At 31.6% G+C, this 16,440-nt stretch overlaps 1 protein-coding gene across 1 annotated transcript; it reads left to right on the top strand.

Moving 5' to 3' along the window:
* The first annotated feature begins 10,560 nt into the window (after positions 1 to 10,560).
* Positions 10,561 to 16,415, top strand: LOC133192215 (sodium/mannose cotransporter SLC5A10-like). Its single transcript, XM_061328190.1, has 15 exons — positions 10,561 to 10,673; positions 11,821 to 11,892; positions 11,996 to 12,100; positions 12,190 to 12,249; positions 12,526 to 12,630; positions 12,745 to 12,850; positions 12,998 to 13,078; positions 13,206 to 13,465; positions 13,740 to 13,875; positions 13,973 to 14,080; positions 14,304 to 14,454; positions 14,529 to 14,697; positions 14,823 to 15,038; positions 15,187 to 15,658; positions 15,985 to 16,415. Exons 1-15 carry the CDS (start codon positions 10,593 to 10,595, stop codon positions 16,413 to 16,415), a joined length of 2,553 nt encoding a protein of 850 aa, XP_061184174.1. The 5' UTR covers positions 10,561 to 10,592.
* The last annotated feature ends 25 nt before the right edge of the window (positions 16,416 to 16,440 follow it).

Genomic DNA, 16,440 nt, shown 5'->3' on the forward strand with positions numbered 1-16,440 from the left:
CAAAATAAGAAACGGAACAATTTATTCCATTTATTCTTTCACCATTTGAGGAGCATATGTAAAATACTTATTTCGGAGAAATCAATTTTAGTGATTATTTGATAAAAATAACTACGTCTACCTGGCTGGTAATCAGAGCTTATCAAGTTGTCTGAATTCTTAGTATTCTCTATGTAAACGGTGTTCTATTTTATTAATAAAAAATATTCATATCGGGTATGTATGTCAACTTCTTCTATTTTGAGCATGGGCCTTCGTCTAATATATTTAATAAACGAAGAAAATGAACACAGTAGATATTTCATTATATTATGTCATATGGGTGAATTAAAATATAATGACCACCAACTTGAAATTTTTTTTTAAAAAAATTCAATTACCCATAACACATTTTTCGCTTATATCATCATTTTTTATATGTATACTTTCTGGTTAAAATTCCTGAAGTTGCAATAGAATAGACAATTGGATAAAAAAGTTTCAAAATTTTTATTAGTAAAATCATTTGGAAGAGGAAAATATCACTACACCCTAAAATACATAATCAAAAGAAATTATAGTTTTTATGCTTCAAAATGGCATCAGGGATATAAATGATTAGATCTAAACCTTGATTCAGTTTCTTCTCTTGTATATGTGGGAAAAAATTGGTTTTTTGATTGTTATTTTACACCATTTTATTTCAATTCTGGTTAGAAAGTTTCATTATGAAAGAAATATGAAACAATAGAATTCCCCCAAATCATTTTTCGTCCATCTAAGGCAGTTCTTTAAATGTAAGCCAAAAAAGAATTTTGATATACAATGTACAAGTTTTCTTACAAAATATACTACATTTTGAAGTGACCCTATTCAATAATATTGTGTTGCACTCCTGACATCTGATATGTATTTCATTTAATAAATAAATATTATTTTAAATATTTAACAATAACCCATTCTTAGTTTGTAAATCAGTTTGTCGTTTTGATATTTTTTATCATTTACGACAAGTTTTTCATATTTCCAGGACTTCAATACATTATTATTTGCAATGTGTAATATATATACATTGTATTTAAAAATACTAGTATGTATTAAGTGATGAAAAGTATTCTCTGAATTGACTGTAAAATGTCCGTAATTAGTTTATAGGCATAATGTTTTGAACATCAAATAGTATCAAACATTTTTTTTCAATTTATTTTTTAGTAAGGATAGATGAAGGCCATTGGTAATTATAAAAACAGTTTTGTTGCACTCCTGACATAAGTAAAATTAAAAATTAAAACCATAGAACACAGAAATTCACAAAGTGTTGGCAACATAAAGTGATAATGAAATGTGCGATGTTTAAAGTCCAATATTTCATAATTAAAACACATGAAATTATTTAAACTTGGCTTTATATCTTAAAGCATTCCCTATTTATGTTTAAAAAAAACTATCTAAATTATATATTTAGAAGATAAAATATATTTTATAGTATATTTTCCTTCACAGGACAAACGCTGTAAGCAACTGAGGTCAACCAGAAATATTCAACTCATCAATTTTTTTCTTTATATTTATTCATTTTTGGATCAGCAGCACTCTTGACCAAGAGCATTGGAGTCTTTAAAGTAGAATTGTTAAATTAAATCAGAACATTGCTCTGTTGTTTCAGTAAAGTTAAGGTGGAATTACTTGAATTTTATAACAATTTTTCAGTGTGTTTATTTTTTACAATTCATAAAAAAAAAATCAAAGAAAAAGATTTCAAAAAAAAAAAAAAAAAAAAAAAAAAAACACACACACATCTCAAATGATAAAATTGAAAAAGAGAAGGATTTTAATAATAAAACTGTCAATAATTTAGTAGTAAATCATTCAAATAGATCATTATTAATTAAAGAATATTTCTTAGCATGAATAGAAGTCATATAACTTGAATCTTTAAAAAAAAAATGTGTTGCACTCCTGACCATAGAAATATACATGTACATCAGACCGATAATAATTGTATATAATTGATAAATCTTCTGTAAAACTGTTCTTTGTGTTTTTATTTTCCAAAATAAAAACCAGAGAAGCATGTACAGATAAAAGATTTTTCATGCTGGAGAGCAAAACATCAAATTTGCACTCGTGACATTATTGGGTAGGCACAGATAATTGACTCTCATTAATACTGCTTGTGATTTATATAACATTTTTTAAGCTTTGAATTGAGTATCAGTTATTGTTTTACACTTTGAAAATTCTTTTTTGACTTAACTGTCTGTCAGATTTTCAAAATCGATGTGTTCTTTTTTTTTTTTCTTTTTTTTTTGCACCACTACATACTTTTTCTGTTGCACTCCTGACATGATATAAGATTTTTTTCAACATCAGCCATGACCATAACTTGGTCAAACAAAAGTTGCTACCGTCTACATTTAAAGCTCAATCTTTTGAATATTATCAGGAAAGTCTTTATTCCCAACATAAATCATTATTATTTATTTCACAGATCCTCGAAAAATATAAAAATTTTCAAAATGTCACAAAAAGGTGTGGCACTCCTGACATTCTTAGGCATAACTTTTTTTATGAATTGAGATATCAATGAGATATTTGGCCGGTATTTAGACACTATCTAAAGACATATGCTGAGACATAGAAAATTATTCCCATTGCCTGTATTTTTAGTGCAGGTTGATAAAAATGCTTTTGTTATTTTTTTTCAATTCACCCATATTTGTATTGGAAACAGAGCCTTTCGAATTGTCAGACTTTCTAGCGTTGTCTTACTCTATTTTGTCCAGTCATTGATATCAATATCAGGTATGCACCATATCTTGACAAGATGCATTTTTCTTTCTCATTTGAAGTCATGACTTAATTTCTTCGATGAACAATCTGTTATTTAGTACGTTGAAACGAAAAATTGCACTGTTACAGGTAACATATTTTGACTGATCGATATTATAAATGAAGTGCAAAGACGATATGTACAGCTCAGAAATGTTAACCTGTTTTTTTTTTTGTTTTTTTTTATCAAATTAAATGCATATTTTGGAGAAATGTACTGCAACTAAATAAAGATGCAAACACATAATGCGATGAATTTTCTTATCTGATCATAGATTTTATGTTCATGATTATAGTTTACTTTCTAGAACTTAGTTGCTTCCTTTTTGCACGAATAAGAGCCTTAATGCAAAAAAGCATGTTCCGAACTTAGTTTTCACAGAACGTTTTTGGAATTGAGCACCGTTCTCGCTAGAGTGCCTTCCCCATATCTTTTATGTCGTTGGCATGTTTTGAGTAAGGTCCTGTCTTCTTTATTGGGCCCCAAATGTTGTTATGTTATTTATGTTTAGATCAGGACTATTCCAAGGCTACGGAATTTAAAAAAAAACTGCACTGCGTTTTAGAAACAAACTCTCTTATGGTCTTTTGTTATTGCGTGGTGCTAAATGACAAATAAAATCTTTTTCTTGAAAACACTAATTATATAAACAAACGCAAATGGTACTAGCATCTTTCAGTATCTCTGATGAGCACAAACTCATTCTCAAACCCAGTGCAGTTTCTACTCATCCGTGCCCGGGACATAGTCACAGTTGAAACTTAACTTAAAACATTTAGGGTCGAAAAAAGAAGACCCTTGACCAAATGCCCTCTAGAAGGAATGGTACTCACTATCAAAAAATGATATGTAGAAAACTTAATTCATAGCAAATCTGGCATTTAGGAGTGTTATTCATGCAAAAGGGATATTAATTAAATACTAGAAAGGAAGCTATCAATCATGAATATGAAAACTTAAATAAAATTGCAAACTACATCATATCTTTTGGGTAGGTCTTTATTTAGTAGCAATATTATATTTCTTTCGAAAATGCAAGATTATTTTATTCACAGAGCATGTTTGTTTTTGAGGTGTTAGTTCATTACTAATGAATTAAGAAAACTAATAGCAAACAGAAGAGTCGCAATGAGATACTAAAGGGCCACACGGTGGTACAAAGTTTATCACCACTGACAAGCAGATTAATGGAATTACTGAAGCAATGACTTGCATATATAGGCTAAGTTTTATTTCTACTGCAAAGAAGAAAACTATGGTGACGATTTGGATGGCTGCATACTTAAAACAAATATATACTGGCCCTGGGATCATGAAACAAACTTAAACTAAGTCCAAATTTCTATCATCTGTAAGACGTTTATTAACATGTGAACTGGAATTTTTAATTCACAGACAACAGCAGTTTGATGACACAATGATGAATAGCATTTTTGTTTTGGTTTGTTTGACTTTTAAATCATTTCAGCGCAACATACTTGTATTTTTAAAAATTGTGTGCTGAAAGCGGCATATAGGGCCGATTGGCTGGGTGTTCGATTTATTTTTAATCTGCCTAATAACATAATGTCTGAGAATGCACACATGTCACTATATATAAATATATTACTTACTTACTTTACAGATTTTGACTTAAATCTTAAAAGATGTTTCATTATCCAAGTGCTTGATCTGTTACAATCAAGAGAAACATTTTGGCTATAATATCAACATGATATTAAAGATGTTAACGAATTCGAATGAATGCATGAATAATCTAACTCAATATTTTAATCAAATGAAAGTGAAAAAAAAAAGTCTGTTTGCAAACAATCGGAAAACATTGCTACACAAAGCCATACCAGTATGTATAACAGAAAACTGTCGATTTTAAATATGATTCTTTTATAAATTGGAAAACATACATAAAAAACCACTGAAAGAATAAATCATGTTACACTGGAATACACTGTACTTTGTATTACTTCCTTCTTTTATCTGTATGTTTATGTAAATTTCACTGAAATTTTAGCGTCTTTTTTTTTTTTTTACTCTGTTTATTTATTTAATTCTGTCAATGATATTGATTTTAAGTAATAATAAAGTGTTTATTTAGTTTTTAAGAATCCTTTTTAGTCTTCAATATATTTCTTTATTTAGGTATCTTTTATTTAGAAAAAGAGGGACTGGTGGCGTAAAAGCAAGATTAGCACCCGGCGTATTGAACCGCAGTGTTTGTAAAAAAAAAATATCCATTGCTAAGAAGAATCACATTTACTATTGAAAGCACAAAGGGTCTTCTGAATTAATTATGTCGCCATGGTCAAGGATGGCGTACTTCGACATGCTTTATCAATTTTTTTTTCCAAAAATGGAATTGATTTGTGTCATCGGCAGATATGCAATGATTTTAAATAATAGCAAATTACATACATATAATTGATAGATAACAGGAAAAGAGAAATGATCTAAATTTTTTTTGGGGCGACATAAACATTTACGATTTGATATTTACCTTATCAAACGAGATGAACAAAATGTTTCTTTCTAAACAAATACCATCAATTTGGAATCAGTGAGCCGCAATGCTACATGAAGGAATATTTATAACACACGGATATTCCAGAGTAAACTATTACTTTTACTTTTTTTTCATCAGTTGGTTCACATTAATTTTGTCATTAATCACCGAGAAAGAAATATTGTTATCATATTCTATTGAGCTTTACCGTTCCTGTAATCGGAGATCTTTCGAGGGAACTGAAATCACAGCTAGCAAGCTTAGTTACTCTGTCACATTCTAATTCAGTGCAAAATTGCTCTACTCGCTTTTTTACGTCTTGTACTTTTGGACTAGTTGAATTCGTAAATATGTTACACTAGTATAGTCAAACTGTATTAAGGAAGTACTTAGTAAACAAAGTTCAACAGAGGTGATCTTTGAATACAGGTTTCGGATTTCCTGACCTAGCTATACCTTATATGTATATAAACGCTATGAAGTGTATATATATATATATATATATATATATATATATATATATATATATATATATATATATATATATATATATATATATATATATATATATATATATATATATATCCAAAAATGAAAAGAAATATCACAGTGTCCGGTAATTAATATGAAAATAAAAAATAACAAGGCAACAATGTTAGTAAAACGTAAGCGCTTTCATTACTTCTTCAGACGTTTTACATTCCAAAACAAATCAAACATGTTTGAATTGTTTTGGAATGTAAAACGTCTGAAGAAGTAATGAAAGCGCTTACGTTTTACTAACATTGTTGCCTTGTAATTTTTTTTATTTTCATATATATATATATATATATATATATATATATATATATATATATATATATATATATATATATATATATATATATATATATATATATATATATAATGTACCAAATACACGTTTACGTTCTATTACTACCACAAATTTCAGATAAAGATAAAAAGAAATATTCAACTTTTTTTTATTCTGCATGATATTTATTACATTATAAATCACAAATCATGTATTTCAAACTATCCAATAAGTTGAAATTCATCAACACAGGTAAAGAGTTTAAACATGAAAAAATATCAAAGAGCATAATAATGGAAAACAACGTTTTAACAAATTTATTTTCCCAGTAATTGCTAGTGCAGAGTGCACTATATGCATTCTCCGTTGATTCTTGAATATCGGTCAATCTAAACAAAGAGTCTGATAAAGGAAGCAGACAGAAAATGGTCATCATGAAGACGAGTTTTGTGTTGAATAATTGACTAAAAAATAATTCGCATGTTGTAGAATTATAAGATTTCTTATGGGAAGCTAAAAGCTCATATTTTTAAAGACTTTATTCATGTAGAATTAGCTTTCCGTTGAAAATCATGAAAGAAATAATGTGGTATTAATTAAAGCATATTTTGCAGGCTTCATCGATTTGAAAAGGAATATTGATTCTTGTAAGCTAAAGATGCACCATTTTTCTAACGTCAGCAATATTTGACATTGATATATATGCTTAACTGGGCAAATTTAAAAGAATTGAATTAATGGTGTTGTACGACTGCTTTTACACCCGTAATTTGATTTCTAACACAACTTAAGTGAACAGAACATATTATGAGAGAAGATAAAAGATAAAATCCATTGTCACACAAAAATATTTCAACTGAACACTGCACTAAAAATGTATGCCGCATCAGTGATTTCAAAGATAAAATAATCATCTATTTTTTAAATTTCTTTTTTACCAGTTTTGAGGCAATAAGAGAATATTAATTTGATATAAATAAATCTTACCTGTCAAATGACTGAGTTTTTAATATTTCCCTTAGAAAGTGTTGCACAATTCTACAATCATGGAGGGATACATATTAAATCCTGTAACACTCTGATCAATTCAGTCAGTCATGATAATTTCAGGATACACATTTATTGCACAAATTTCTGGAAAGAAATGTGGCTAACTTTTATGTACTTAAGACTGCATTCATTCATGTTAATATTTCGTGTTGATAATTTATTTATTATAGAGCTTTTATAAAGTAAATATTACACTGGAATTTTTGTGTTCTTACTGTATGTGATGTAAACCCAAATATTTGCTCTGAATTCTCCTGCTTGACTTGTGAAAATAATAAATAATGAATGAGAGTTTACAAGAGATCAAATATACGTGGAATGGTACTTAATAAAAAGTAGATCCTTTGAACCGTAGGATTCGGGGGGGGGGGAAGAGGGTGTGTGCCCCCCAAATAATTTTGCCGATATATAGATAACTATATAAAACATAGCTACTATACGCTTGTGCCCCCTCAATAATGACATCAGATGACCTTTTTTTTTTTTGCTTATCAAGGAAATTTTGAATTGTTGGTAGTGCCCTCCCCCCCCCTCCCAACTGAAAATGTTTAGTTGTGCCCCCCCCCCAATGAAATTGCTTCCTGTGGGCCTGTTTAAAGAATATTGATGATCAAACTTATTGTAAATAATTTATGTGGAATTTTTACTTTTTGTTAAAAGATTTTCAAAGGTAAATGACCTTTTCTTGGATTTCATCTAGAGTTCTCAATTTCAATCATTATCTGTGTTGCTTTTCTTTCATTCTTCATCTTAGATTCATCACAATTTTATTGATAAGTTTGAAAGGTAATTATATTCATTTTAAAAAAGTATCTCTAATCAAGTGGCAGCTTATGAGATAATGAAAATTAAGAAAGAAAATTATATACCTTAAGTTATTCACAATCACTTTTTTTAATTGAAAAATGCCCTTTTATTTCCTTTAGGGTTGAGGTCTGAAAACTTTATTAAAATATTGAACTGTCAGAGATTAATTGATTGATTGATTATTATTTGCACTTGTGTCGTATTAGTCCTTTCTCGATTACTGTCATCCCTTCTAATTACTTTCACTTAATTTTTTTTTCATCAGTTGGGGCACAATAATTTTGTCATTAATCAAAGAGAAAGAAATCTTGTTATCATATTCTATTGAAGCTTTACCGTTCCTGTAATCGGGGATCTTTCGAGTTGACTGAAAGCTTGGTTATTCAGTCACACTCTAATTCAGTGCAAAATTGCTCTAGTCGCATTTTTACGTCTTACTTTTGGACTACTTGCATTCGTAAATATGTAACACTAATATAGTCAAACCTGTCTTAAGGAAGTACTTAGTAAACAAAGTGAGCTCTCAACAGAGGTGATCTTTGAATACAGGTTTCGTGACCTGGCTATACCTAATATATATATAAACGCTATGAAGTACATGTACATGTATAGGTATAATGTACCAAATACATGTTTTCGTTCTATTACTACCATAAATTTCAGATTAAGATAAAAAGAAATACTTAACTTTTTTATTCTGCATGATATTTATTACATTATGAATCACAAATCATGTATTTAAAACGATCCAGTAAGTTGAAATTCATCAACACAGGTAGAGGGTTTGGACATGCAAAAAAGTATCGTTTTAACAAACTTATTTTCCCGGTAATTGCCAGTGCACGGTGCACTGTAACCATTCTCCGCTGATTCTTGAATATTGGTCAATCTAAACAGAGATTCTGATAAACTGATAAAGGAAGATAAAGGAAGCAGATAGAAAATGGTCATCAAGAAGAAACTTCAGTGTTTATCTGTTAAAGTTAATGACAAATGGAAAATAGCATCCGAGAGTTTTGTATTGAATAATTGACTTTAAAAAATCCACATGTTGTGGAATTATAAGATTTTTGATGGAAAACTAAAAGCTAAAAACTAGGCAAATTAAAAAGAATTAATGGTGTTGTACGACTGCTTTTACACTCGTAATTTGATTTCTAACACAACGTAAGGGAACATAACATATTATGAGAGAAGATCGGAGATAAAATCCATTGCCACACAAAAACATTTCAACTGTACACTGCACTAAAAATGTATACAGCATCAGTGATTTCAAGGATGAAATAATGATCTATTTTTTAAATTTCTTTTTACCAGTTTTGAGGCAATAAGAGTATATTAATTTGATATAAGTAAATCTTACCTGTCAAATAAAATGAGACTTCTACAAAATGAGTTTTGATTCTAAGTAATATAATTTTCAAAGGTCAAAGGAAGGTCGCAAAATTCGTGAATTTCCGAATTTTCTTATTTTCATTCAAATTTTCATCAATTTTAAAGCACATTTTGTTTCAGAACACATACAGCACAAGCTTGCCTATTTACCAAATTTATATATTATGTGCACCAGTATCATATGCATCTTGCGCATAAAAATCTCGTGATCTATTTTTTCCGAAATGTAAAATGTATCTCAAATTTGATGAAATTTCATCAGAATTCAGAAAATCGGTAAAATGTTCTACTTTGTCACCTTCTTGTAGCTTTTATGTACGCTTTGAATCAAAATCAATGCTGGTTATAAATCAAGTAGCATTTTAAGTTCTAAACTGCAAACTATCACAATTTTAGCTGCGTTTTCATTTTTTATATTAAATGAGGGGTCAAATTCGGCCATTGCTAAACCTTGCCCAAAGCCATTTGTTCTTAAAAATCCGTAGACGTTTCTAGCGAGAAGTAATATTAGCGATTTTATAATGTCTTAAAAGATTAGGGTTACCTCCCACGAGGAATTCAATTTTAGGTCCTCAACACTCTCTCTAATGATACCTAAATTGAATCATCTCTAAAAAATTCTGCTTGAAACAATCCATTGCTTAGTTTGTGTTTACTGGGTGCTATATACTATAGTGCTACAAAATATTAATATATGACAACAAAATATTGTATCGACTAATAGCCAGTAAATTTGGAGGAACATAACAAAAGTTGATAGTAAGTATGTGCACCCCCACATATATATGTATTTGTGTTTTGTGTATCATTTATGTCGCTAACCATGGTCTTATTACGTGAAGGACCTTGAATAAGTGTGCAGTATCTATGCCATATAAATGCATTGTATATACATGTATTCATAATTTTGTTCAAGTCAATGAAAATAAAAATCAGACAAACGGTCATGCTAATGAAAAGTTGTTCTAATATTGATTTTGCTTCTTGTGTCCACTAAATATCTGAACATTCTTACCTTTATAAAGATATCTTATGTCATTATGCAAATAGGGCGCGGACGAATTCGTTTACTATTAGCTACCGGGGTAGATTGCTGACATTTATCTAATCTGATGAACTTTGAGAGATTATCTATAATAAATATCTTTATTGAGGGTGTACGAAAATTTATAGAAACATTTGTGGTCATTTTTCATACACCTGTACACACCATGAAGCCGGGCCTGGATAATTGGGTGGATATTTTGATTATCACCCTCTACTTTGTTTTTGTGATGCTAGTTGGGCTTTGGGTAAGTCATGTAAAATACTTATATTTCCCCCTCACAGTCCATAGTTTTCTTTGTTTTCATTAAACATAGGTTGTGGTGCATATATGGCGAAGAAGCACTGAAAAAGCATTAGCAAATTTTGGGAGATGATTCGATGTTAAAGCAGAATAGTAGACAAAGCACATTTTCTTTGGTATTGTTGATCGCACAATAAATTTATTATGCATACAACGATGCTTATATAGTCTATGATGTTCTGTACATTTGCATGTTTTCGTCCGACCGATCTTTTGCTATTGGCCATTTGATCTTTGCCTTTTACTTCTTGCTCTAAAAGGACAAGGTATGGTAACGGCCGAATTTGGTTCCTTATTTCATATAAAAATCAGAATACAGTTACAATTGTGATACTTTGCAGTTAAAAACTTAAAATGACGATTGTTTTAAAACCAGTGCTGACTTTGATTCAAGCGTAAATGGAGGCCACAAGAGGGTGCCATAGTAGAACATTTTACCGAATTTCCTCAATTCTGATGGAATTTCGTCAAATTTGAGATACTTTTCACTTCGGGAAACATAGATAACACGATTTTCTGAGATTCCAAACACAAGACGCATCTGATATAACTAGTTCATGAAATACATAAATTTGACAGATAGAGAAACAAGAAAAAGATATGCTTTAAAATTAATGAAAATTTGCGTAAAATTGAGAAAATTCGGATCTGTTATATTTTATGACTTTCCTGTGACATTTAAGTAATCCATAATCTAGAATCAATACATTTTGTAACAGGGATGACAACAGGTTTTTGATGACGAACTGTTGCATCGTTCTAAGAGACACCCTAAACTAGGGGTCAAAAAGGATCTTACCCTATCTTGTCCTTTTCGAGTTTTGTCTTTTACAATTTTCACCAAATATTCCCTTCCTAAGACTGTAATTTTCAAAATTTTTCGCGGTAATTAAGTGATAATTTAACAAAATATCAGTGACATGGAAATTTTTTTATTTCATCACGTTTCACACCCGTGAATGCATGCATGAACATAAGTTAAAATACATGTTAAAAATTTAACACTGCTCTTCAACTTTAAGTGTACCTGAACTTTGAGGCTTGATTGTTCTTTTGCTTTTTTGTTTTATGTGAGAAACATTATCTTTCAGTCCATGTGTAGAAAAGAGAGAAATACAGCAAAAGGTTACTTTCTGGCGGGTCGCTCTATGAAATGGTTTCCAGTAAGTGCTATATAGAATGCTTCTTGTTTTGAACATCTTAATTATGCACAAATACATGTAATTACCCAATGAACCAAATTCTTCTTAATGTTTTAATATACAGATCGGTGCATCATTATTTGCGAGCAATATTGGAAGCGAGCATTTCATTGGTCTGGCTGGCAGTGGGGCGGCCGGTGGAATTGCTGTCGTAGCTTTCGAATGGGGCGTAAGTTAGATTATAAAGCAGATCGAGGAACCTTTGAAACAATATCTTAATTAGCAACATTATTTAAAGATCAATGTATTCATTAACAGGCAGCACTGTGTCTTCTTCTGTTAGGATGGGTTTTTCTTCCTGTTTATTTGTCTTCTGGGGTAAGACTTACGGAATATCTCGACGAATAAATTAGAGAGGCTTCATTTTATATTTTATATGTCTTCCAGATAAAGAGTGAATTTCAAAACGGTTATGTATAACTTTATTAATGTCATTGAATTAATGAGTCAAAGAATAACACTAAGAAGTCTGACCATTTTGGTTTTACTTTTCTTTTTAATTATTTGCATGATTTTGAAAATAATGTAAGTCTTTAAAAAAATTAAAATTAGTTAAGATTTACTGTTATTAATTTATTATGCTTAATGTTTCAGTTGTTTACCATACCTGAATATCTCGCCCGGCGGTTTGGTGGAAACCGACTTAGAATCTACCTTAGCATTCTGGCATTATTCTTATACATATGCACCAAAATCTCGGTAATAAATCTGTCATTCACATTTTGAATGCATCACGTGGATGAATTTTTACAACCTACATACATGTATACAGTCAGAGAAAAAGTGTTCTCTTTTGCTTTTCTTCTTTACAAGGTTGACATATACGCTGGGTCAGTGTTTGTCCAGCAGGCGTTGGGATGGAATACTTATATATCAATAGCAGCCATACTAGTGGTCACTGCCGTTTATACCGTTGTAGGTAAGGTTTATTTCCTCATTACTTCCCACAAGTACTAATACTGATACTAATATTAATTAATACCAACCAAGAAAAATTCTTTAATTGAGAAATTACTGCATTACGCATCACACCTTGTCGATCTAATGGACTTGAATCCAATTCCAGGTGGATTAGCTGCGGTTATCTTCACAGACACATTACAAACCATTATCATGTTGATTGGTTCCGTTGTCTTGGCCATTTTGGGTAGGTACATTGTAAACTATAAAGAACAGAATCTCTTCAAATAAAGTTCCACTCAATCAAATTGCACTTTTATAATTTGATTGAGTGGAACTGAATTGCACTTTTATACTGAACTAATCTATTGTAGGCTTTGTAAAGGTGGGAGGTATGAATGGGCTTATGGTCAAATATTTCGAAGCTGTTCCAACAAGACATGGAATGTTGTACTTAAACAATACTAATATGTCTGATGTGACGTATTTCAATTCAACCAATAACAGCACCTGTGGTCTGCCTCGTGCTGACGCTTTCCATATTCTGAGAGATCCTTTGACCTCTGACTTACCATGGCCTGGTGTCTTGATCCGATCTACGTTTGTATCAATGTGGTACTGGTGTGCTGATCAGGTACATTTGCAATATTTTCATATGATATATATATTTATCAAGTAATTTAAATATGTTCTATTGGCATCCGTATAGTGCTAGGGTTATCGATTTCCTATTAGACAAAGTGAAAACAATTATACATGACCCCATTCCTCAGGCCCCAAGAAGGCAGGAATCATGCATGAAATTCATATGTTTTTTGTCCTCCTTGACCCATAGATGTCATATAAAACTACAATATACTTAGCAGAAAAAAACATAAAAGACTCTTATTCATTTATTTCTAACCAAGGTCATTGTACAACGTGTGTTAGCAGCAAAAAACATCGGACACGCAAGGGGAGCTACTATTATGGCTGGATATCTAAAGTTCTTACCACTGTTTCTTATAATTATGCCCGGAATGATTAGTAGAGTATTATTTCCAGGTACATAATCATTTAATATCTTACTTTAATCAAATTATTGCTGTAATACATTGACAGAATTTGGATAGAATGCTTTATTAAAAGCTTTTCTTTACAGATACTGTAGGGTGTGCTGATCGAGAGACCTGTATGAATGTTTGTGAAAATCCCACTGGTTGTTCAAATATTGCATACCCTCAGCTCATTTTAGGATTAGCTCCAATAGGTTAAACAATTTATGATCACGTACTAGTATGCTTCACTTTTAATTCAACATGTTAAATTCATATTATTGATTAGACCTGTACAATATTGTTATTCGCCTTGTAAATGTAACATTTCAAATGCTAACTCCCCGGAATGGGTGTGTTAGTTTCCCAGACTAATTCACGTGTAAATGATGCCCAGAGAGCTTCCGTCGCTATAGAAAATTCCAATGTTTTTCACAGGACTGCGCGGCTTGATGATGGCAGTGATGATGGCTGCTCTGATGAGTTCGTTGACGTCAGTGTTCAACAGCGCCGCCACCGTATTCACCATGGACATATGGAGACGTGTGCGAAAAAGTGCGACTGAAAGAGAACAGCTTATTGTCGGAAAGTAAGTTTAATACTATGTTTATTAAATAATAAATCGACTCCATAGATTATACAAACATTTGCATCCTTTTTCAGGATATTTGTGCTTATTTTGGTGGGAATAAGCATCCTGTGGATTCCTTTGATTCAGGCTGCCCAACAGGGACAGCTGTTTCTCTACATACAGGCTCTAACTGGTTATATAGCTCCACCTATTTGTTCTGTATTTCTACTGGCAATATTTGTACCCAGGGTGACCGAAAAGGTATAATACAAATACATGTATCAGTATTTAATCATTCATCTACTATTCATTCTCATAGGATATGCTTTTTCTACTTGAATCCTGAAAATGTACCAGTATTACCATTTTCTATGCAATCTTTGAAGGGTGCCTTCTGGGGCATGTTGGTGGGTCAAATAAGCGGGCTAATAAGGATGGTTCTAGACTTTGTGTATCCCTCACCAGGCTGTGGCGAACCAGATAACCGTCCAGCCGTTGTTGCCAAAGTCCATTTCACGTATTTTGCCGCCCTGATTTTGGTTCTTACTGCTTTGATTGTAATTGTTGTTAGTCTTTTAGAGAAGCCAAAGAAAAACAACTCGGTTAGTGAGTTTGTCACGTACTTATTCCATATACTTATACATTTAAAAATAATTTCACCATTTCCTGTAAATGTGAAAATGAAGTTACTCATTAAAATTGAATAAGAAAAGCCAAAAGAAGCTCAAAATTTAATGCCTTTAATTTTAGATAAAAGGATTGACATATTGGACAGTTGAGCCCGTAAGGCCTCCACCGAAGGAAACATTTATTCCAGAAACCGTCTTGAATGATGAAGAAGTATCAATCCAAGAAAGTGACGACAAATATGTAACTTATCCGATGAAAGACATTGTAAATGAGGCTTACCACAGCGACGAGAGTGTCGAAGAACAGGTGAACACATCTCACTATGAAGATAAATTGAAAGACGAAATAAACCAAGTCCAGGTTCAGACGACCAATTCTACTAGTGTTGAAAGGGAACGTCCTGCTTTAAGAAGGACGAAGTCAAACCGTGATGCCGTGTTCGACAAAGTGATCAGACAGAGTCAAACAGAAGAGACGGTTACAGAGTATAGAGTGGAAAACGGACCCGAAACAACTGATACAGGAAAGGAAGAGACGGGGGAACCTGGAGAAAAAACAGTGGAGTTAAGAAATAAAAGGATTAGAGTAAAAAGTAAGCATTTAACAAGTTCTCTTATAATGCGAACAGAGTAAAAATATCTATGAAGCAGAAAGGTGGAGTTAAGAAATAAAAGGAGTAGAGTTAACAGTAAGCATTTAACGAGTTATCTTGTGAAGAGAACAGAAAAAAACTATGTTTGAAGCAGTTATTAATACATTATCTCAACATTGATCTTGATGATTTCTTTATTTCCATAATGCAGTTGCATGTGCCAATTACCATGGAAATAACAGTAAACTTTGAAAATTCTTAGGTCATATAGTCCACGAAAAAGCCATTGTTATAGTTTATAAACAATTCATTATCTTTGTCTTCAGAAAGTTCCTATGCTAGCGACATGTCACTGGAGATCCATTCAGAATTCTTAAAGAGAAAGAGTGAGGTGGAGAAAGCCCAAGAGTTAGAAAAGATTGAGGAGCTTAAAAGACAGGCGGAAATGGAGAGACAGCGTGAGCTGGAACGCCAACGGGAAATAGAAAGACAGCAGGAACTGAAACGGTTAAAAGAAATAGAAATACAGAAGGAGCTGGAAAGAATGCAAGAGTTACAAAGGATTCAGGAAATCAAACGTAAGGAAATGGAGAGGAAAAGAGAAATCGAGGCTCAAATGAAGAAAGATAGCAAAGACCAAGTTCAAACCCTGCTGAGAAATAAACTGTACATTAGTTCTAAATTTGACTTCTTCCTAAATCTGAATGCCGTCATCCTTCTCTGTGTGTTTGTATTCTTGTACTGCATTTTTGCATGATCTGTGATGTTACTCAAGTAATATC

The sequence above is a fragment of the Saccostrea echinata genome, unplaced genomic scaffold, assembly GCF_033153115.1.
Source record: "Saccostrea echinata isolate AGI-Se365-2 ecotype Australia unplaced genomic scaffold, CSIRO_AGI_Sech_v1 ptg000025l, whole genome shotgun sequence".
Lineage (NCBI taxonomy): Eukaryota > Metazoa > Mollusca > Bivalvia > Ostreida > Ostreidae > Saccostrea > Saccostrea echinata.

Excerpts from the sequence above, each read along its gene's own strand:
- LOC133192215 (XM_061328190.1), top strand. The coding sequence starts at position 10,593 with ATGAAGCCGGGCCTGGATAATTGGGTGGATATTTTGATTATCACCCTC. Across the intron at positions 13,876-13,972 it reads TAGTAGAGTATTATTTCCAG|ATACTGTAGGGTGTGCTGAT; the intron begins GTACATAATCAT and ends TTTTCTTTACAG. Across the intron at positions 14,455-14,528 it reads GAACAGCTTATTGTCGGAAA|GATATTTGTGCTTATTTTGG; the intron begins GTAAGTTTAATA and ends ATCCTTTTTCAG.